The following is a 22,805-nucleotide window of genomic DNA, read 5'->3' as shown; positions in this document are numbered from 1 at the left end:
ACCAACAGGTAAAATCACGTTGACGATAAAATTGTCATCATGAGAGTAAAGCCACGTGAGTAAACCCACAAGGTTAAAATCAACAAGAAAAATCACATCAACGACAAAAAATTCTCAATACGAGAGTAGGTCATCTAATCAAACTCGTAAGATTAAAACCAATGAACAAAATCATATAAATGGCCCAATTCTCAAAACAAGAATAAAGTCGTATAATTAAAGTCACAAGTATAAAAACCAAAGGGCATAGCTCTTTCGACGAAATTCTCAAAGAAGCAGGCAAGATCAACAAATCAAAAGTTCTACCTAATTATCGAGATTAGCAAGAAGCATGTGATATAAGTGGCATCCAAAAATAGGAGTTTTCGTCAAAACATGTGTAAACCATCAATATTCCTACAGTCGTCCAAAAGGTTGACACATGAATAAGGGGGCAATTGACGAGTACTAAAATTACAGGCTCGTAATACAGCTGATGAACATTCAATCTACAGTGTCATTAATAAGATGGACGACCATACAGCATTAATGGCACAATCATTAATGATTTCGTAATTGATGAGCTTCAATGTTCAGAAAGGTCAATCATGAGCCAATTAAACCTCCATTTAAGCTCAGACAAACATTACTCAAAACAACCAAGAGAGCCATTAAGAGGCTGCCATCAGTTTCACTCATAATGAGCCTCCCAACAGTTGTACTAAGGCTATAAATAAGCCACCAAGTACCAAGAGAAAGGTATGCATATTCAAACACACAGAATTACATTCTGATTCTCTAAGAGATAATGAGAACTTTACTGACTTAGTCATCAGAGAACCATTGGCTAACACCACTCTAGTGCCTTTCTCTCTCATCTTCGCAGGGAACATAACCTCGTCAAAGCCTTGATGAGGTCTTCGACTAACGACCATTTTTGGCTTCATCAATAGATTCAAGCCCACACCTACTATATGTGAAGACAAGTCTTCTACTTGTACTAGTAGTCTAGGGTTTAGTCTCCTATATATACTCATGTTATGGTTCAGTCTAACACATGTTTTGTACCACACTCTTATACAATAAAGATGTAGCACCCTTAAGAATTTTCTCCATGGATGTAGGCCGATAAGGCTAAATCATGTAATCCTTGTGTTCTAGTGTTCCTATTTTATGCTTTATTTTCTGCATCTAATCTAACATATAGAACATGATATACACATCAATGTTAATATATTTAACACGCTAGTTAAATACAAATTTTCTTTATTTAAATTTTACCATTCAAAAGTCAGAGTTGATATTCTTTCTTTTGACTTTTAAAAAAAATTAATAATTTAATTATTAAGTAGAGAAAGGGGATTAGAACCTCAATGAAATCGAGGTATGGTATAGTTGTATAGATCTATAATGTTCTTGATTTATTTCAAAGTAATTGCCTTTTATCCAACAAAATTGGAAAATGGTTTAGCTCATTCAGTAAACAACTGGGCTTCCTTTTGGACCCTTAATCTAGACATGGCAAAATGGGTGGGGCAGGACGGGTTCAAGTCGGGTCAATTGGGTTTGCGGGTCATACGGGTCGCAGGTCAAAATGGGTCATTTTTAAACGGGTCAATCGGGTTACGGGTCAATTAGGTTACGGATCGAGTCAGGTCGAGTTGACCCATATTTTTCAAACAAGTTTTTTTTTTTTTTTGAAATAGATGCAATCTGTCAATTGTTTATGAGTTCATTAACTGTGATTAGATTCTTATTGGTGATATTGTTATCAAATACCACTAAACACTTAATACCCAAATTGGGTGCAACTCTTGTTCCGGCTTTCTAGAAGCTAATCTTGGTATAATTTTCAATCTGTTTAAAGTAGGAAGAAAAAATGAAGGTGGCAAATAAAGAACGACAAATTATAATGGAATACATAACATATTAAGTAAAGAAAAATAAGTAAATATTTTATAAGAATTACACCTCAATCTTAATTTACTCAACGTTGGTAGACATGGCATAACAGGCGGGTTGGGTCGGGTTCGGGTCGCAGGTCATTTTTAAACGAGTCAATTGGGTTGCATGTCAAACGGGTCAGGTTAGAAAATTCTGACCCGTTTTGCAATGTCTACCTTAATCCATCTCCTGCATTCCCTTCTGAGTTTTGCACTCGAAGCATGATGTAAATGTGAAGGATTCCTCACTCTTATTTGGTTTTAGTTGAATCATAGTTGACAATCACCATAAGAAGAGGATTGATCAAATAGACTCAACCATATTAAAAATTATCTTATGTGCTCATTCTATGAAGTGGGATTAGGAGATACTTTTTCCAACCACATCAAAGCTTGATAGTATATAACAATTTATTTTTTAAGTTATTGATTTGAGAATGTATAACTTTAGTTCAATGTTTTCAATTTGGAGAAATCTTTTTAATCCACTATATAGCAATTTATACATATTATTTAAACAAGTCATATATTTTATTAAAAATATTATATAACTAAAAATGCACAAATGGTCCTCGTAGTCCTGGCAGGTTAGAGAAAAATTCTTCAAAACAAGTTTGAAAATAAACTTTTTCCATACAATTTGTTTGAAAATAAACTTAAATACAACAGCTTTTCATCAAATTTATTTTTTAAATCAAATAAATCAAAATACATTGCAATATTCTGAGAGAATCTCTCAAACAAAAAATAATCCTCTCAAAAAACTGTTTCATAAAATAAATTTTCCTTCCTAACGAGCTTAGTTCTTTTTTCCTTGTTTTTCTCCTTAGATAGGGGGAAAAGCCACTTTGTTTTGCTGAGTTGTTTTTTCTTTTCCATCTTTTCCCGTCAGAGCGGTGGAAAAGTAACTTCGGTGTGGACTTTGTTATACATTGCTTTTAGAAAACGACAGACATTAAATACGTAAAGGCATCCAAACTTTGCATCAACATCAATCACATCACATGGGGCTCCACCAAATCAGAACCTCACATGCCCGCGCACTATTCACAACCATACAGCGTAATCTCGCACTACCACTACCAGATTCTCTCTGTTTCCGTTATTTTCCAACAATCGCATGGCCATTTCCGTCAATTCACCCTCTTAAAACTACTCCATTACGCGGCGAACCTTATCCAGTACCTCTGGGAATAGTTGTTTTCAAATTTCAAAATTCCGATTTTGCCCTCTCACGGCCCACAGTTTTTCGCATTCCTTGTACCTTTCAAAACTCTTGTCTTCTTCTCTTTTTCTCTCTTTCTTCTATTATAGATCAACATCAGTCACTGATGAGTCACTGACTAAGCAAAAACCCGTGAAACTCTGACTCGTTCATTTCTCAATCTGACTCACTGAGTTTCGTTTTCACACTGTTTTCTCAACTCAGCGAAACAATGAGCCGATTCCGGCGATTCGAGCTCATCGAGCCGTGCTACTACTCTCCTCCTACGCTCTCCGTCCGAGAAACCTCGATTTTCGCGCCAAAAACCCTCTCTCTGCCTTCGTTTCTAGAGGAGGATCTCGATCTCGATTTTCTGAGCCCGAGTCCGTTCGGGTTCTTCGACGCGGTGACCGATCTGGTCCGAATCGACGAAATGCCGTCGTTTTCGTCGTACAGGAGAATCCAGAAGGTGGAGAGGCATGGAGCCGAGTCTCTCTACTTGCAGAGCCTCAGCGACAGAGTGAGCAAGCTGGAGTCGCGGTTCGATCGGCTGGTCAAGGGCGTCGACAGGAAGTACACGTGGACGGCGGAGATCAAGGACGGCTCGGAACGGAAGTACAAGTGGACGGCGGAGATCAAGGACGGAAAGAAGAAGAAGGAGGAGGAAGTGGTGGTGAAGAGAGGAGGGGTTGAGAAGAACTATAAATGGACGGCGGAGATTAAAGGAAGAGGCGAGGAGGGCCGTCCGATCACGAAGAAGTACACGTTCAAAGCAACGAACGGTGATGGTGAAGATGATGATGTTGTTGATGTTGATGATGATAGTGATTGTGTTAAATCGAAGAAAAAGGTAGAGAAGAAGAAGAAGGAGAAGAAGAAAAAGAAGGAAGAGAAGGAAGAGAGTCACAAGCATACGGTGGAGATCGAAGAGCTTGGAGATCATAGGGCTGTGGTTTTAAGACAGGTATTTTGATTTTGATTTTTTTTTTTTTTTCCTGGTTCCGATTTTTGCGTTTTAGCTCCTACTTCTGTGTTTAAATTTAGTTATGCGTTAGATTGGTTGTTATTTATTGGATGATATTGGTGGGCAAAAAGGTAATTTAAGTTGTGAATTTAAATTAGAACCAATAACAATTTAGCCCGGATGATTTGTACGCAACACTTGAAGCTTAGTAATATTGTATTTTGTATAGTGTACTAACATATTTTCTTTTACCAAGAGTCTTTGCAGCTTAATTTGCACTTATAAGTGTGTTTTTAAGTTGTTTGTATTTTTAGGAGAAAATGAGTGCTTTAAAAGGGCAATACTTAGATTAGATGTGTGACGAAGTTTTGCCCTCGTTAATATACTTACTATATGTTATTTTTTGGGTTTAAAAAATTCTTTTCGGCGTTGAAATGGGCTGCATTTCAAGGATGAAAGTAATGTTTTATTGTAGTTTCTATTGGTATCTCATGCTCCACCTTGCTCTTAGGGGAGGGAGAGGGGCAAAGGTGTCATTTGAACTAGAGCTTGTTGTTGTCGAACTGTATTTTATAAATTAGTCTCCTGACTTTGTTTTATATTTCTATCCAAACTTATTGGTGTCCTGACCTTTGTCAATGGATGGCTGATACTGCCAATAGTTATTCTGTTATGTTGTGATTTGTGGGAGTTATGTTAAAATGAAGAAGTTAGTTTAAATGGTGTAAAAAACTTGTGTATGAAGATAAAAACAACATCATTTCAAGGTTAAGGGGAATACACTTGAGCTAATGAACTTAGTATCTAGATTTTTGGTGCTTTTCACCAATGAACTCTACTCAATGGTCACCTCCTCCCCTTGCAAGTGCTAGGTGGAAGGTGATGTTGTGGCTCCAAGACCCATTAAGCATATGCATAACTTACAAATAAAAAACAAAAATGATATTTGTTGCTTGTCGCCAATGAGCTCTAGCTCAACGGCCACCTCCTCTTCTTGTAAGTGCTAGGTGGAAGGTGAGGTCGTGGGTTCAAGACCCATCAAGCATGTGCATAACTTACCAATCAAAAACAAAAAGATTTTTGGTGCTTGTCGATGGTCAAGTTTTAAAAATGGGGAGGGGACGGGGGTCCCTTTTATTTCTTTGGGCTGAATGTTCAAGTTTGAGTAGTAATGTAAAGGAATTTGATTTTCTTTTTGTCTTACCTTTCCCCTGTTGATAATCTTTTTAACTTAAATCTGATATTTGGTTTGTTTGGTTTCGTGCTTGGTAACTTTGTTTCCACATTGTTTTGCGCTTTGTGAATCATTTTAATAAGTTGAGCTCCTGTATTCTACATTATTTTGAAGGCCTTTGCCAGGAGAGCTGGAGTTGTCAAAAAGTGCAGAGGCAAGGAGAAGGAATTGTCCCCTCAAGATGCAGCATTGATGATTCAGCTGAATTTCAGAGCTTATCTAATCCGTAGATCAAAGGCTCTTCGTGCTCTTAGAGATCTGGCAGTTGCCAAGACCAAGTTGAAGGAGATCAGAGCATTGTTCAATAATTTCTCCTATCGCAGTCGTGTAGCTCAAGACGCAGGGGAGCGTCAGAGGTTTTCAGAAAAAATTATTGTCCTGCTCCTTACTGTTGATTCCATTGAGGTAACTTGATCTAAATCGCTTCAATTTCCGTAGTCGTGAATCTGATAAAACTCTTCAATAACTTTTCATCAAGGAAAAAGTTAAGCTCCAAACCACTTTGGAGCTATCTTTCTCCAATCCACTATATGGTGATTGAAGAGACCATCCATGTGTAGTTTTAGTCACGACTCAGTCATTTGACTTGTTTAAATAATAAACATGGATGGTCGTATAAATCTTCACATAGTGGGGTGGAGGAGATCTTAACTTTGTTCTTCATCAAATGCCAGGAGTTTAATGAGACATTGTAGCAGTTTTTTGGTTTTTTTCATATCTTGTTGTTGGGCCATTGATAAACCTTACTCCTTGTTTCACGCAATTTGATATTTGAGTGATTTCATATGTTAGTTTTCAAGAATAATAAAGCAAACTCTGATAGATGGATAAACTTTATGATTTTTACTTTATTTTTTTTAAAAGCAAAAAAACTTTTTAATTGTTTGGAAAATGATGGACATTACTTAGTATCTGAATCAACTATTATGATGGTGCCTATAATTATCAAAATCATCCAAACCTCATTCAACAGCATTCATTGATTCTTTCTATTATTATAATTTTCCATCATATTATCTGAAATTGCTTCAAAAGACACTTTACGAAGTTGATTGAGGGAGTAATTGACCTTTCATTAGGATGAATTGTGAAAATCTGTTCTCAGAAATATTTTGATCCTTGTTTCGATAATGCTTTGACAGCCAATTACCATGCGTGCACTCACACACACACACACACAAAACCCCTGAAAGTTCACAACTGTTAAGATTCCATGTTTTCATCTCTTTATCTTAAGTGTCCGAGAAATCAAACAGAACATATCATGAATATCAATCTTCTAATAGGGAGTCTCAATGCTACATTGTAACAGGGAGTTGACGTCATGGTGCGTTCTGCAAAGAGGTCAATGGTGGATGAGTTGGAAGCAATGCTGGATGTAGTGGATCCACAGCCTCCCGGGAAATCACTTTCTATGAGGAGGAGGACTTTTGATATGCCCGATGGTGCCTTTCACAAGGAAATTGCAGAAGGTGTAGCACAGGTTATCCAAATGCTTGATGAAGAAAAGAGTTCCGAGACCTTTGAGGTATGTGTGTAAGAACATGTAATGATCACTGTTTCGGATTGTAGTGTGTTCCCAGGAAGATGTGATCGAAGTGAGGAGATTTAGAAGACTTTAACCGGTTGTTTCTCTCATGTATTGAGCTGTGTAATGCTTGAACCTTTACCCACTACTTCTGGATTCAAGGGGATTCGGAAGACTTTAACTGGCTGTTTCTTTGTAGTGTTATAGTTTCTTCCAGGGAAGATGGCTTTGCATTTGAAGATACTGATCATTGTGCTTTACATTGTTTGTAATGTTAATTAATGCTCTCAACCTAGTAAAGCTTTCATCCCAACTTTGGATAATCATTTCTCACCATGTAATGTCTGGAAACTTTTCTTAAGCCATCACGGTAAAAACAGCTCTGCTTTACGATCTGCAACTTTGATATTTTTCTGTCCAAAATTATATGCAGAGAAAGTTATGTCAGACTATGTTGTCTGCCATGTGACCTTTCTTTCAAAAGATGGATTTTGAATCTTCATATGCATTGAACGAAAATTGGAAACATTTTTTACCAAAATAAAAAGAAAAGAACAGAAAATTGGAAACATTACTTCTCTCATCTTAGCGTCCTAACTCAAGTTATTGTCATATATGGCCACCTGGCCAAAAATTGTCTTATTCATCCTATACATAGTATATGGCCATTTGAGAGGATTCAGAGAATGAAAGGGAAAGGTCTCCAAAGTAAATGCAGAAACGACTCCTCCTGCATGATCAGTCATAGACTTTCAAGGTGACCATCATCCTTTTTGTGCTGAGAATCAAACGTTATTCTATCATCATCATGACAAACCCAAAAATTAGGGGCCTTCTCTGCAGAATTACACAAAATGAATGGTTTATTGCAGTCTCACTGAAACTATTGTATACACAAGGACAAAGCTTTCAAATCTAACCACAAAACTAAAATATCGATCTCAATCGACATTTAGGCTATATAAATTATTTAATATTTCAGAAATAATACTCATTTTCACCTAATATATTAATGAATTTCACTAATTATATTCATGATACAAACTAATGAGTATGAGGAGGGAGCATTGCTGTTGAATAGTTTTCCCAAAAAATTATAAGCTATTGTGGGCCTTGTGGTACAATAATGCTAGAAAAGTAAAGAAAGCCTATTGTTGGGGCTGGAGCCTTAACTCACTGGGCCCAGCATAAGTTCAGCTAGTCATGTCATACAGGGTATTTTCTCATAAAATTTGTTTTTGTTTTTGTTAATTTGCCTGCTGCATTTAATATTTCGATACCCAAAAAAATAAAGATTTATTTTATACAGTCTTTTAAGTGATTATCATACATAACATGTATATGTCAAAAAGTTTGTTTCCGAATCATAGAATTTGAACTGAGTGTCCACTTAATAATAGGGTGGTGATCACAAATGTAGAATAATATGTTTGCAATATCTTGCTTTCGTGGTTTTAAACATGCTTTACTTTTGCACATAAGGCAACCAAAACCAAGTTTGGATCTTTGTCTAATTTGTTGTAAGCAAATTGTTAAAGAAAGTGTTTTATATAATATTCACATGTATTGAGCACATGACATATGATTTAAGAAAAATATAATAAACTTTAGGGATAATTACAGATTATTCACTTGTGGTTTAGCCCAAATTTAACTTACCCACCCATGGTTTCATTTTTGACACTTTACCCACTTGAGGTTACTTTCGTTTAGTCTCTGTTACCCACTTTTTTTAAAAATAAAGGGGTAAATAAGTCTTTTTACTCTCATTTTATGTCTCACTCATCCCAAAAAAAAAAAAAAAAAAAAAAATCAAAATGGGCTATTTTAAACCCAGGAATATGCATCTCTTAAAACATGGCTCAAATTAAAAAATTTTCAAACCCAGAACACAAGAAGAACACCATAATCAGCTTCATCGTGAAAGCCATCCTACAAAACAACGAAAAAAAAAATCCTAGTTTTGAAGAACCTTCACTATATTTATGACTCTCTGTGGCCTACAAAGGAAAGGGTACAATGACAATGACCTCAGATACCAAGTTAGGTGTGCAATGCTATCACACCACCAGAAGTTCCATACTTATTAGGAATCAACAACTCTACATTGACTTCTTAATGAGCCATTCTCCTAGGATTAATTTCATTTGCTACATCATATGTGTCGCTAAAATCAGCAAACCCAGGATTACATGTTTACTACTTTCTTCCTGTTTTGAACATTGTCATTAATTTCACATATCAAAAGGAATTACTGAAACAAATTCAAACTTACACTCTGAATGGAATTATTGAAATAAATACAGCCATTTTCTTATAAAAAAAAAATACCCATCTTTCTTTTTTTCCCCATTTGATAAATAAAATTGATCATCCAACACAATGGTAAGCTAAAAAAACAAAAATAACCCAAAAAACAAAGAGATAATAAGGAAATACTATTAAGCAGTGAAGCTAGAAAATCCAATGGAAGTGGCCATAACACCAATTGCCGCAGCTGCAAATCCACATTGCCCCAAACTCAATGCTAACCCACGCAGCGCAAGTTGCTGATTTTGTGGTACATCTTTCAGTTCAGATGTTTTTGACTTTATCATAATTATTAATATGCTAAGATGTTCATATTGTATATACTCATGATTTTCAAGCAAATTAGTAAATCTACCTCATGTGGATGGGAGTGTGTTTTGGAAGAGAGGAGTGTTTGATCTGTTTTGGGTTTTGTTTTTGATAAAAAAATGTGTTAGAGTAATGTCTGAAAGGGAGGTAGGTTACGGAGTAGTAACAGAGTGAAGCACAGGTGAGTAAAGTATCAAAAATGAAACCACAAGTGGGTAAGTTAAATTTGGGCTGAACCACAGGTGGGTAATCTGTAATTATCCCTAAACTTTAATAATTTTATTTTACAGAAATAAAATCTAAAAATAACAACATAAAAATATAAAATGGAAGAATAATTTTTTAACTTATTCTAATTATTAAAAAAAAAATGATGTATTTTTTTTTTCTTAAGCTTATATCACTTACTGTGGGGGCCAGTTAATCAGGAGGTACTGTTAAGGCTGTACTAATTGGGCCTATGGCTCAATCCGAGAATATTAGACCATCCGAGGATATCCAGATGAAATTATAAGGGGAACGGAGTAAAGAGAAGAGTAAAGATAATAAGAGATAAGTTCAATGAATGTCCGAGGAGAAAAGTCATCTCGGTAACAAGGGTCCGAGGTCAGTAAGAGTGCTATGTCATCAAGGACCTTCTTCGAAGTTACATCACAACTAAGGGTTGGACGTTGGACAAGGGTAAGAAAAGAGAAGAGCAAACAAATATCTTCAAAAACTGTTACCTCCGCATTAAATGTCTCCCAACCAACTCTCTGGCCGCATTAATGTGGAGATGATGCCTGAACAGTGGTCAAGCAGCCTTACAGCTACTAGTTGATAGTTCTGGGAGGTGTTGTATGGGACAGGATGGAGTTCCACGAATCTAACCTACATGTGTGTGGTAGGGATGATACCAAGATTGTAGTATATAGCATGGGAAAATGTACTAAAAAAGAGGGGAGATCAGGGAAGAAATCCAGAAACTTTTTTGATAAGACTGTGAACTCTTGTAAAGCTGTTAAAAAACAAGACAATATAATATAAGCTCCTCAAGCCACTCCGATGACAGATTTTCTTATCTTACTTGTGTTTAGTAGCCTTAAATTAGCAAATTTTATCGTTTTTCTTCTGGAGTAGATCTAGTTCTATCATCCACGCTCTATAAATTTATTGTTTGGGCTTCTTGGGCTCAAACTCAATCCTGTATTGGGTCCAATCCAATCCCAACCCTTACACTTACTTTTTTTTTTTTGAGGAAATATATCACTTACTTATTGGTTTATATGATACGTAAATTCTAATAATAATAATATTCCAAAAGTAATGGATGAAAGTGGTGTGATTAAAGCAATCCCAAAAAGAATAAGACTATAAATTGTAAAAAAATTTAGTAAAGCAATATATCATAGTTGAATATGGTTAATTTATAATAAGTTATATTTTGACAATAATAATTATCTTATAGCTTTGTGAAGTTTATTTTTTTAGACTAGAGTAACCATTCAATCTGCTATTATAAGCACACAAAGATGAATCTTGTCCTATCATTTGAAAGGCTTTCATGTGGCTTGTAGTTAGCTCAACTGGTAAAATTTTCGATGGTTGTATAAGAGATCTGGGGTTCAATTCTCGCCTATACCAAAAACTGATTGGTATCTTGGTCTAATGATAAAGAGTTGTCAATAAGAACAGACACTATAAATTGAAATTCTCAAAAAAAAAAATTTAAAGGCTTTTATAAAAATATATATTTTTTTTAAAAGTTTGAAACTGTGGTCTTATAAATGCAGTCAAATACCCCAAAACCGACAGCAAAGCTAGCTTGACTGATACAACAGGCCAACCTTCTAAAGTAAACTATAATAGTTTTTTATTTTTTATTTTATATTACATTCGTCTAGTTTTGACAATTTAGCTTAACAAAATCTGTTAAAATCGTGATTACGAACTCTTCAACTTAAATTGTATAGGACAATTAGTAGTCATTTATCAAACAAAAATAATAATTGCTAATAAAAGGCAAACAATAATATTAAATAATAAGTATATTTTCCATTTTATCATGCGTTCATAACTTCTTGCCTTTCACGACTTGTACTCAAAAGTAAAAAATATAGAAAACTTGACCAAGATGTAGTCACTATGAAATCATGCATAGGAAGAGTGAAAGGGTCTCTCTACTTGTCGTGAAAATTGGAGTCATATACAATTTGCGTAGATCATTTGAAAGTTTGATTATTTATATGAGTTACCAATCATACTTTGGAATGACCCAAAAGTTGGGCGGCAAAGAGGAAACTAAAACTAAAAAAAACAAGAAAATGTAAATCACTTTCAAGTTCTGCGCACTTATGGCTCTCTTTTTTTTCCTCAATGCCATAAAAAAAAAAAAATAAAAAAAAAATTAGGGTATTATAGTGTATTTAACGTAACCTTAACACTCGTTAACAAGTGCCTATTTGTTTTCAATAAAAACAAGAAATGGCTATTTAGTTTATGTACAAATTATGTTTAGAGTTTATGGTTAGACACGAACCTCATGTTAATTTTAAATGGGTCAGTTGTGTCAATCCGAATATAACACGAATCATTTATGATCTGTTTAGAAACAATTTATTTAGTTGAAACTGAACACTTTTTGTTGAAATAATATAGTAAGACCTATAAATAGTACCAAAAAGTGCAGTGGGACTTATGAATAGTAGCAAAAATAAGCTGAATAATAAAATAAGTTAACTTTAAACTCTAATCCCAAATGCTAACTAAGTCTCAATCCATAATTTGTTAATTTTGTGTCGTGTCGTGTCAAATTCATGAGTTCATGTCCAATTTTAACACTCCTAGTTTAGACCAAATAGATGTATGATAAACACCAAAAGCACATAAATCAAAATAAAAAAGAATCCACAAATCACAATATGTTAATTAACGTGACATGAACATAAAAAAGGTGAGTGATTTAAGGGGACAAAATGGGCTTCTGTCCTTTTTTGGTAAAAGAATTAGCCTTTTACCCTTCTTCCCAAACTAAATAAGGAAATGCCCCTCTTTTGAAAATTGAGTTTCTCAAAATTGAGTTTAAAAAAAAAAAAAAAAAAAACCTAGAGCCCTATAGTGACGTTTTAAAGGACCTATAGTGACATTTTAAAAACTTATAGTGACGTTTTATAACTTGATATCCATGAAATCGAGTTATAGGCAATAAAGAGTTATAGGCAATTTTATTGCCTATAACTCGATTTCATGGATATCAAGTTACAAAATGCCACTATAGGTCTTTATAAACGTCACTATAGGTCCTTGAAAATGTCACTATAAGGCTTAAATCGATTTTCAAAAACTCGATTTTCAAAAGAAGGGTATTTTTCTAATTAGTTTGGGAAGAAGGATAAAAGGCTAATTAATTTGCCCAAAAAGGGTAGAAGCCCATTTTGTCCTGATTTAAGGGGGGCAAAAACATTCTTTTTATAATTTTGTAATGATGCAATGCTTTTGAAGTTTTATTTTATTTTTTATTTTTTGCTAAATCAATGCTTTTGAAGTTTAGGTAGCCCGACAAGTTGAACTTTCATTTTTCATGATATTATATATGGTTCATGATAGCATTGTATTTTATTTATTTATTATTAGGACAAAATGGGCTTCTGTCCTTTTCGGGTAAATTAATTAGCCTTTTGCCCTTCTTCCCAAACTAAATAGGGAAATGCCCCTCTTTTGAAAATCGAGTTTTCCAAAATCAATTTAAACCCTATAGTGACATTTTCAAGGACCTATAGTGACGTTTATAAGGACCTATAGTGGCGTTTTGTAACTTGATATCCATGAAATCGAGTTATAGACAATTTTATTTCCTATAACTCGATTTCATGGATATCAAGTTATAAAACGTCACTATAGATCCTTAAAAATTTATTTCCTATAACTTGATTTCATGGATATCAAGTTATAAAACGTCACTATAGGTTCTTAAAACGTCACTATAGGTCCTTAAAAACGTCACTATAGGGCTCCAATTTTTTTTTTTTTTTTTTAACTCAATTTTGAGAAACTCGATTTCCAAAAGAAGGGCATTTCCCTATTTAGTTTGGGAAGAAGGGCAGAAAGATAATTAATTTGCCCAAAAATGGCAGAAGCCGATTTTGTCCTTTATATTATTATCATTGTTAATGTGCTATCTTTCTTTTATACTTTTTCAACTCTATAATTTGAACCATTATTTGCCTATTGGCAAAGATTCATTTTATGCTTAGTTTTTAAGGAATAGATTCTGTATATCTTAACGTGGGAGACATAACATATAAGCCGAGTCAAACCAAGACAATATAACTTGGAAGTATAGACTTAAGAATACAACTTGAAATTGTCTTATTTAAATTAAAACCATGTAAAGTGTTCAAAATTCAGTTAATACATAGTTAGGCTCAACTGCTTTCCCCAACAATGGTCAATTTGTCGAAAGAAACATTATAGAATACTATTTTATGCAATCTCACCTGAAAAATATGTGGGTCGTATGATGAAAATTACATGTACTACACGCATAGTAAAAAAGGCATCAACCTTGTCATAACTTTCTCAATTATTCTTTAGAATAAGCTTTAAATAATAATAATAATAATTTGATAAATAGGCTATTTTGAGAAAGTCCAGACCGTTCTTTATTCATTGTAAACATTTGAATTTATACAAAATAGACTACCAAACTAATCATAACTCATCTTAATCCAAACTAATCTAACAAATCCTAATACAAACTAATTTATTTGAATAAATAAAACATATCTCCATCATTATTTATCTAATATTAATTAAAATAAATTAGTTACCTAACAATGTAACATTATTATACATACCTTTATGTGACGTTTGGTACATGGTAATGTTTTAGGATTCTCAAGAATGCTTAAAGATTCTCATGTTTGGTTGCAAATCACGCTAAGAAATCAAATGCTTGGGGAATTTGGATTCCCCCTTTAAGTCCCTCTTAGTAGAAATATGGATTCCCTTTAAAACAGGTAGGTATCCAGATTCCCAAGCTTAAAAGGAAATTATATTTTTATAAATTGATAATTTTAACCATTTTTCCTTATCATTTAAGCAATTAAGATAGAATATAAAATAATCATCAATATCTTTTCTCGCCAAAACAACATAAACAGGATAGACAACTCTGTTGATATATTCTTTAACAAAGTTTTATTTAGATTTCACATGTGGGGAAAAAAAAAAAGTTTGAAGGGGACCCTCCATTAATGTCAGGTATAGATTAAGTTGTTTTAAAATTATTATTAAGAATAAAACATTTGAGAATTTAAATAGCTATTTTTGTATCGTACTTGTCATTTTGAAATGTTAGACTTCAGTTTTAATAAATTTGTCATCATTAATACTTTTTTTTTAATTATTTATTTAGAGGAATATTTTTTTTTTAAAGGACTTGGTAATTCATATTCAAATCTAAGGATAGAATGAGAAAAATAAATAATTCATTTAAGATTCCTAGAAATAAATCAAACATTTTCATCTCACATTCCTAAGAATCTTAAGAGATTCCTAATGAAACCAAACATAGGAATAACTATATTCTTAGGTATCCAGATTGTAAAGAATCACATTCCTAGGAATCTGAATACTAGGAGTAATGTGGATTCTCCGGTACCAAATGCCACATTATAGTTTTTTGTTGGTGTAGTTAGGATTCAATTTTAGTTTACTATTCATAACAGAAAAAATTTATCATTTAAATTAATTGAAACTTAGATAAGTACTTTGTACCTTTTTTTTTTTTTAAGAAGAAGTACTTTGTACTTGATGAGTTGACGGATCATTTTTTATTATATGAATCATTTTTTTCATCTTGAAATTTTGGAACAAACACATTAATTTAATTGATTATCTACATATTAAGAGCATTCACACATCAGCTCTTCTAAATTTTTCGTCTATTTTACACAAAAAAACCTACTTTTTCTATTTTACACTATCATCTATATAAAACACCCACATCAGTTCTTCTATTTTACAAGATATTTTAATAAAATAATCACCTTTCTCTAATTTTTTATTATTTCTCTCAACTGCCTATATACGCGCTCTCACTCTCTTTTTATTCATTTTTCCAAAACGACCTCTCTCTCTATTCAGCAAACAAAACTGAAAGACCTCTCTCTCTCTCTCTCTCTCTCTCTCTCTCTTTCTTTTCTCCCTTCTCTCTCCCAAAAACGACGGACCCCAGATTACTTCCTCACCGGTTCTTCACCGGCCGATCCAGATTCTTTCTTCACCGGCTACCCAGATCCTTTCTTCACCAGCCGATCCTTTCTTCATCGGCTACCCAGATCCTTTCTTTCTAAAAACTACCAACCTTGATCACTTCTTCACCGGATCCTTTCTCCACCGGCCGATCCAGATCCTTTCTTCAACGGCCGATCTACGAACCAAGCTCCGGTGACGCAGATCCTTTCTTCACCGGCCGATCCACGAACCAAGCTCCGGCGACGCAGATCCTTTCTTCACCGGACGATTCACGAACCAAGCTCCGGTGACCCACATCGTTTCTTCACCGGCGACCCATATCTCTCTGTTGGTTTGTCTGTGTGGGTTTGTTTGTGGGTGGGTGTGTTTCTGTGTTGATTTATTTGTGTGGATGTATTTGTGTGCATCTGAGGAAAACAAGATGAGAGCTGAGGTTGTTGTGCACAGAGAAGAGAGAGAAAAATTGGTGCGAACGGAAATTAGTAAAATAATGTATACACATGCTACAGTGCCCGTGTAAATTTACACGGGTACTGTAGCTCATTGAAAATTATACATGAGTTTACATGAGTTTAGAAAGACTGATGCAGTGTGTTTTTTGCTCCAAAATGTGTAAAAATGATCAAAATGTGTATTTTACACATTTATACACAATTATTCAAGAGCTGATGTGAATGCTCTAAGTGTGCATTTGGGATCCACTTATTTAGTCATTGTTTGTTTTTTTTCTTCTATGTCAATTATCTAGATTGAGTGTGCATTTGGATCCTACATCAATATTTGCTTGCATTTAGCTTAAGTGTGCATTTGGGATCCTACATCAATATTTGCTTTTTTTGGTTAGCATGCTTACATTTAGCTTAAGTGCCCGTTTGGGTAGAGCTGAAACTTGCGTTTCAGCTCTACGTTTTCCTACCCTTTTTTTTTTTTTTTTTTTTTCTCTTCACGTGAACAGTAAAAGCACTGTGCAGAGACAAAAAATACTATTCACGCACTGTTTACATACTGTTCATGCACTATTCATGAGTCCCACGACACTATTTACACATTTAAAAATTATTTTGCTACAGTGTGCATTTGGGATCCTACGTCAATATTTGCTTTTTCTGTTTAGCACGCTTGCGTTTAGCTTATTAATTTTGTAGCGTGCGAATAGTTTTTGGGTCCCACGCGCGTTAATTCAAGGCAATGGTAACATTATCGTTTCTTGAAACGATAATATCACTATTTATGGGTTCCAAATTTAATATATTTTTATTCCTCTTTTAGATTTTTTTTTTTTTTAAAAAAAATTACAAACAGACTCTTAAATTAACAAATAGAGTAACAACAAACAAGGTCTTATGTTTTTAGATAACAAATAACAAGGTCTTAATGTTATTGTAAAGACCTTGATCTATCATCTATTTCAAGTTCTAACCAAGGTCTCTCAACATGTGCTCCAACAAAATCCTAATCCGGATCGTTTACTATAAAAAACTGCCCCCTCCTTTTGTGGAAAGGATAAATTATGAATATAAAAAACTCATTTTTGCTAGTAATAGCAAGGTTTTTTGCTTGTTATATCATAAGATAAACAACAGTGGGAATCAACCATCGTACATTCATATGATTTAGCATGATTAAATTAGTTTTAACCCACCCATAAAATAAAAAAATAGATTTAACCAATATGATTTACATAGACTAATGTTAAGTTTCTTTAAATGTTTTTAACATAATTACAAATAGTTTATATGGGCCACGCCGTGGTTAATACTTAATAATGTTGGTTGAGGTCGTATCTGGTCATGGATTAGGGCATACATATACATATTGTGCAATGCCAAAATGCTAATTAATAATTTTTAATTCCAATTCCTAGATGACAGTGCTATGCTTATATTTTATTAAGATTGGTGTTTTAGAGATCTTCTCAAAAGATTGGTGTTTTAGAGATCTTCTCAAAAGATTGGTGTTATAGAGAAATATCCCTCCATCATAATTTCAACCACTAAAGTCACTACTTAAATGGAAGCCTTAAGGTTGCATTTGGGAATTTGGATTTGAATTTGGATTTAGATTTTAAATTAATAGGTTTCAAATCAAGGGATTTCAAATCCATTGATTTTAGGAGTTATTTTAAATTCAAGCATTTTAAAAGTATAAAATCCTTAGTGGATTTGTCAAATTCAAATCGTTGATCTTTTTTAAACTTCCCAAACAAGTTATTTGGATTTTAATAACTCAAATTCAAATCCAAATTCAAATGTCCAAATCATGTCATTCAAATGCACCATAAGGGTATTGGTTTATATCTTTTTTTAAAAAAAAATTAAGAAAAAAGAAAAATATAATCGATCATTTAACAACTTTTATATATTTTCAATAAAAATAATATTAAAACTTTTTTTAAATAATTCATTAACAAATATTTTAAAAGCATCTGTTGAACAATTTTTTATTTACAGGAAAGGTTTAGGGCCTTTATAGTTTATGTACTGTAGCAAACGTATAAACAACCGTGTCAAAGTCAAACTTATTATCTTCTCTCCTTTCTTTAATGCTTGTTGGCTGTGTTTCCACTTTCTAGACTACACTAGCAAATTATGCACTAGCTCTTAAGCCAATTAAAGATACATAAATTCGGTAGCTGAAGGCATTGCCCTTGGTTGTTGTGTTAAGACTCTGATTCAGTCATAAATTCATTACACTCAACAACTTTCAACCTTTTGAAAGTCATACGGTATTATACAACTAGTCTAATAGTCTAAAATGACACAATAATTTTATCATTTTAAATAATTATATTGATGTGATAAATTGCCAATAGAATAACTTCACTTTTTATGAATTCAAGTTACCAACATCATTAGCACCCTCCAATAACAAAATGCCTCTTTAGCAATATCAGTAAAAAAAAAAAAAAAAAAAAAAAAAAAAAAAAATGAAAATTATTGTATCCTCATAAGTCATACCCACTGATAAAAAAATAATGATATAATGGTATCATGCTACTTCATCAAAATAATTTTTGGTTATTGTGGTATTTGTTGTCACCTTGACGACTTGTGTGATATAAATATCATTACACAAATATAAGTTTATTATATCAACTATATAACAAAATTAGTATAGTGATATTAGACACAATATCATATCTACAAATTAAAAGTCATTGTAATAGTAACTTAAAAGTGATAAATTATTATATTGATAATAATTAATTGTAATAACTTATAATTTTCAATTGCAAAAAAGGTTTTAATATGAAATTGCATTAAGAAAAATTGTTGTAATAACTTAAATGGAAGAAATCGTTGTAATAACTTAATACCAATTATTTTTACAATCTATTACCATGAAAATTTCAAAGTGATAGCTTATTACAATAAAAATATCATTCAATAACTAAATATTAATTATTTTACAATCTATTGCAATAATAAGCATATAAAAATACTACTAATCAAAAAATTTCAGATAACTACAAGTCTACAACTATTTCAGAAGGTATGCAATTTTTTCTTTCACAAGACCATATCAGAAATTGATATGCAAGGCAATTTTACGCTTTTTGTGGAGCCCTCTTCTTTGCAATGATAGAGCTGTTTTAATTCATTAAATAAAATAAATAAAACAAGTTGGATTCATTTATAACGGTTACACACTAATTAAATGAAATTCATTAACACAACTTTTTTATACCTCATTTGTACTTATAGAGTTTAATTATAAAACCTGATTTTTTAAGTACAATCGTACTTTTATTCAACTAAATGAAAATAGATTATACCAAACATACACAAAAATTGGACGAACCAGTTCCTAGTCTCATTAACACCTACCCATCCCTCCTATCAAAAAAAAAAAAAAAACACCTACCCATCCCCCAATTCCTGTATTCAACCCACCTACCCTTCCAATATACATATGCACAATAAACTGAGGGAACCAAACTAAAATGTGATTTGTATGGAGCATAATATAATAATAATAGCAAAGGTGACCAACATATAAAGTGAGGATTGAGCAATATAATTAAATATATGTACTTCACGTGAAGCCATAAAAAAAGACTAAACAATGAAGCATAATTGTGCAACTTTGACGGGATGAATCAGTACTCCTTTCAACCATAATATTTTGTACATAGGGAGGCGCCAATTCAGTTATATGACTTTTAGCATTGACATGCTAAAATATAAGAGTGGTGGACAATAAAAACAATTTTTGTGGTAGAATCATGAAAAAGTGATTGTCTATCATTTATATCTTACTATCTTAACGAAGAAAAAGATTTCGTGAGTAGGAGAGTTGGATGAAATATTTTTTAAATCCATACAAAATTAATTGTTTCAATGAGAGTATTAAAAGAAATGTATTTCAGTTTCAATTCTTATTTGAATTACTTGAATAGAATATTAAATGACAAATCTTTCATACCATTAAAATTAATAAATGTATTTGAATTTTGCTAATAATAATATAAAAACAACTAAATTCATTAGAAAATAACCACATCTATTTTTCATAGTGTGTGAAAACCTACTACCCCACTGTATGCGATTCACAACTCGACCTTTTATGTAATAAATAAAAATACCATTTCTCTCTAAATATAGTATATGTATATATTTACAAGATCAGGTAACAAGTGTTTAAATGCAGTGTTAAAATTATTATTTTTTAATTATAATTGATCAGCTTTTTGGATGCAGTCACATATAGGTCAGTTAAGAAAAATTATTTATTTATTTGTTTTTGTTATTTCCTAATGCCATAAAACCGAATAAAATCCCCCCTAAATGAAAACATAATAACAACAATGAAATCGAATAAATTCTCCCTAAACAGAAACATAATAACAATGGTGAACAAAAGCCATATATATATATATATATTTTTTTTTTTTTTGAAAAGAACAAAAGCCATATTTATAACATTAGTTATTACAGTTGTAGATGCATTAGGAAAGTTGAAAACACATTTTTAATTAATTAATTAATTTTTATAAAAAAAGAAAGAAAAGCCCTACCCTAGTAAAAAACTAATTACTATAAAAAGCAAGTCTTGCTCTGACTTTGACCACCTTTTATGGCGTTGAAATGGAAGGTTCCGCCGTGGGTTCCTAAACGAAACCAACCATCACAAGGCCCCACCTACCCATTTAATTAATTAGTTAATCCCAAGTAGAGAACTACCAAAAAAAAAGGCCTTTACTTTTTCTCCAACTTTGTTTTCGGTTCTTTTTGCTCATTTCCCCTTTGTTTCTGTTGTCACTTCACTAGTCAGCAATACATGGCATCTTTGACAATGTAAAATTAACAATGTTTTCTCTCCCCTGCTCACCAAAAAAAAAAAAATTAAGAAAGTTCCTATCTCCAACTCAGCTATGTCCCACCAAATCCCCCACAAGTCTACCCTGCATTCAAACTCTATAAAATAATCACAGTATAGTCGCGTATTCGTGACATAATGATTATTTTATAAATATAAATATTTATAAAATACTGTACAATAAGAGTTAAGTTTCAAATTTTTACAAAAATGCTTTATATATATACTTAAATTAGATTATAATAGAATTCTTTCTAGATTATTAAAAATAAAACTTCTGTAAAATAAGTAAATATCATATAATCTAACTAAAGTCAATAGCACATGAATTTTAATCAATACTACTATTATGAAAAATATAAAAATTATAAGTTAACTTCTTTCCATTTTATGAAGAATAAAAACTTTAGAAATTATGGGTTTTTTTTAAGAAAATAAAAAGAAATAAAAAGCAAAGAAAGGGACACAGAGCCACTTGTGAAGGGTTTTTTTTTGGCTGAAATTTTATTTATTTTTTGCTGAAAGCCACTTGTGAAGGGTTGAAAAGGACGAAACATTCACACACATCCAACACACATACGTGGAGGGGCCTTGTAAAAGTCGTGGCCCAAGTCAGACCCGACTCAATCACACGTGTCTTGACGCGCTTTGGCCCTTGATATTCCCCTGCCACGTCTACCTCCTCTTTCCAAGATACTCATACTCCCCCTAATTCAAAAAGTTATAGCAGCCCCCCGTTTTTATTAATTTATTATTAGTACTTTTACTTTATCCTTGCAAACCTCCCAACCAATCAAAATTACCCATTTTTTTAATAGATATCAGTCCATCTCAATATGTCCACATACTTCTTTTTATTATTATTATTTTTTATTTACTTTTTTCCTTCTCACACATGTGGAAAATACTAGAGAAGTAATATTGGAGATGCTGTAAGTTTTATCAGACCATAGTTATCAAATACTGAGTTAGGGCTTGGAGTAATGGGGCAAAAGTATAAACAATTATCTATTTGAAACTTCAAATAAGCATTCATATAGAAAGTTAAGTGTTTTTTTTTTTTGTCTTGCTCTTTAGCCGCCTAGACCTTTTCTCTTTTTTCTTTTTCTTTTTTACTTTTTTTTTTATTTTTTTTTATTTTTTTTATGGGTGTCTTGTGTGTTGTCAGATGTGTGTGAGTGTTTACTTAGACTAGATAGAATCGGCTTAGAAATTTTTTATTTTATTCTATTTTTTGTTTGTGTCTTGTGGGGTTTTTTTGGGGTGTTGTTTGGGCTTAAGTTTGTTGTTGGTAAATTTTGTTGGTGAACTTGTTAAATTTATTTCAGATTTTATATCAATAAAATTTTTTATAGCCTTTAAAGAGATCAATAATATTGTTAAAGGGGGTAAAATGCAAATTTATTGAAGCAAATTGTTAAAATTAATACATACATACATACATACATATATATATATATATATATACACACACTAAAAAATTTTGAAAAAATTTGAGTGGGGGGGGCACTATCCCCACGCCCAAATATAGTTCCGTCACTGATTGTTATAAATTATTGTATCACCAATAATAAAATAATAATTTAAACATTTATTTATACATAATAAAACTTAAATACAGCTCACAGCTACAAATAAACTAAAATTTTTGCAGTTCAATTCGTATATTTTTATATTTCTAACGGAAATAGTCAAGATTCAAATTCACTTATTGATATAATTTATGATTATTATTAAATTAAAAGCTGTTATTATTCAATTCATATATATTTGTATTT

General features: G+C 32.5%; 1 protein-coding gene across 1 annotated transcript; it reads left to right on the top strand.

Moving 5' to 3' along the window:
• The first annotated feature begins 3,178 nt into the window (after positions 1-3,178).
• On the top strand, positions 3,179-7,188 carry LOC115960383 (BAG family molecular chaperone regulator 7). Its single transcript, XM_031079258.1, has 3 exons — positions 3,179-4,090; positions 5,439-5,729; positions 6,637-7,188. The coding sequence occupies exons 1-3, from the start codon at positions 3,359-3,361 to the stop codon at positions 6,862-6,864; spliced, it is 1,251 nt and encodes a 416-aa protein (XP_030935118.1). The 5' UTR covers positions 3,179-3,358; the 3' UTR covers positions 6,865-7,188.
• The last annotated feature ends 15,617 nt before the right edge of the window (positions 7,189-22,805 follow it).

The sequence above is a fragment of the Quercus lobata genome, chromosome 9 (assembly GCF_001633185.2).
Source record: "Quercus lobata isolate SW786 chromosome 9, ValleyOak3.0 Primary Assembly, whole genome shotgun sequence".
Lineage (NCBI taxonomy): Eukaryota > Viridiplantae > Streptophyta > Magnoliopsida > Fagales > Fagaceae > Quercus > Quercus lobata.
This window is presented reverse-complemented; position numbering and strand designations above follow the sequence as displayed.

Coding starts and splice junctions, on each gene's coding strand:
- LOC115960383 (XM_031079258.1), top strand. CDS start 3,359: ATGAGCCGATTCCGGCGATTCGAGCTCATCGAGCCGTGCTACTACTCT. Junction 4,091..5,438: donor GGGCTGTGGTTTTAAGACAG/GTATTTTGATTT, acceptor ATTATTTTGAAG/GCCTTTGCCAGGAGAGCTGG. Junction 5,730..6,636: donor TTACTGTTGATTCCATTGAG/GTAACTTGATCT, acceptor ACATTGTAACAG/GGAGTTGACGTCATGGTGCG.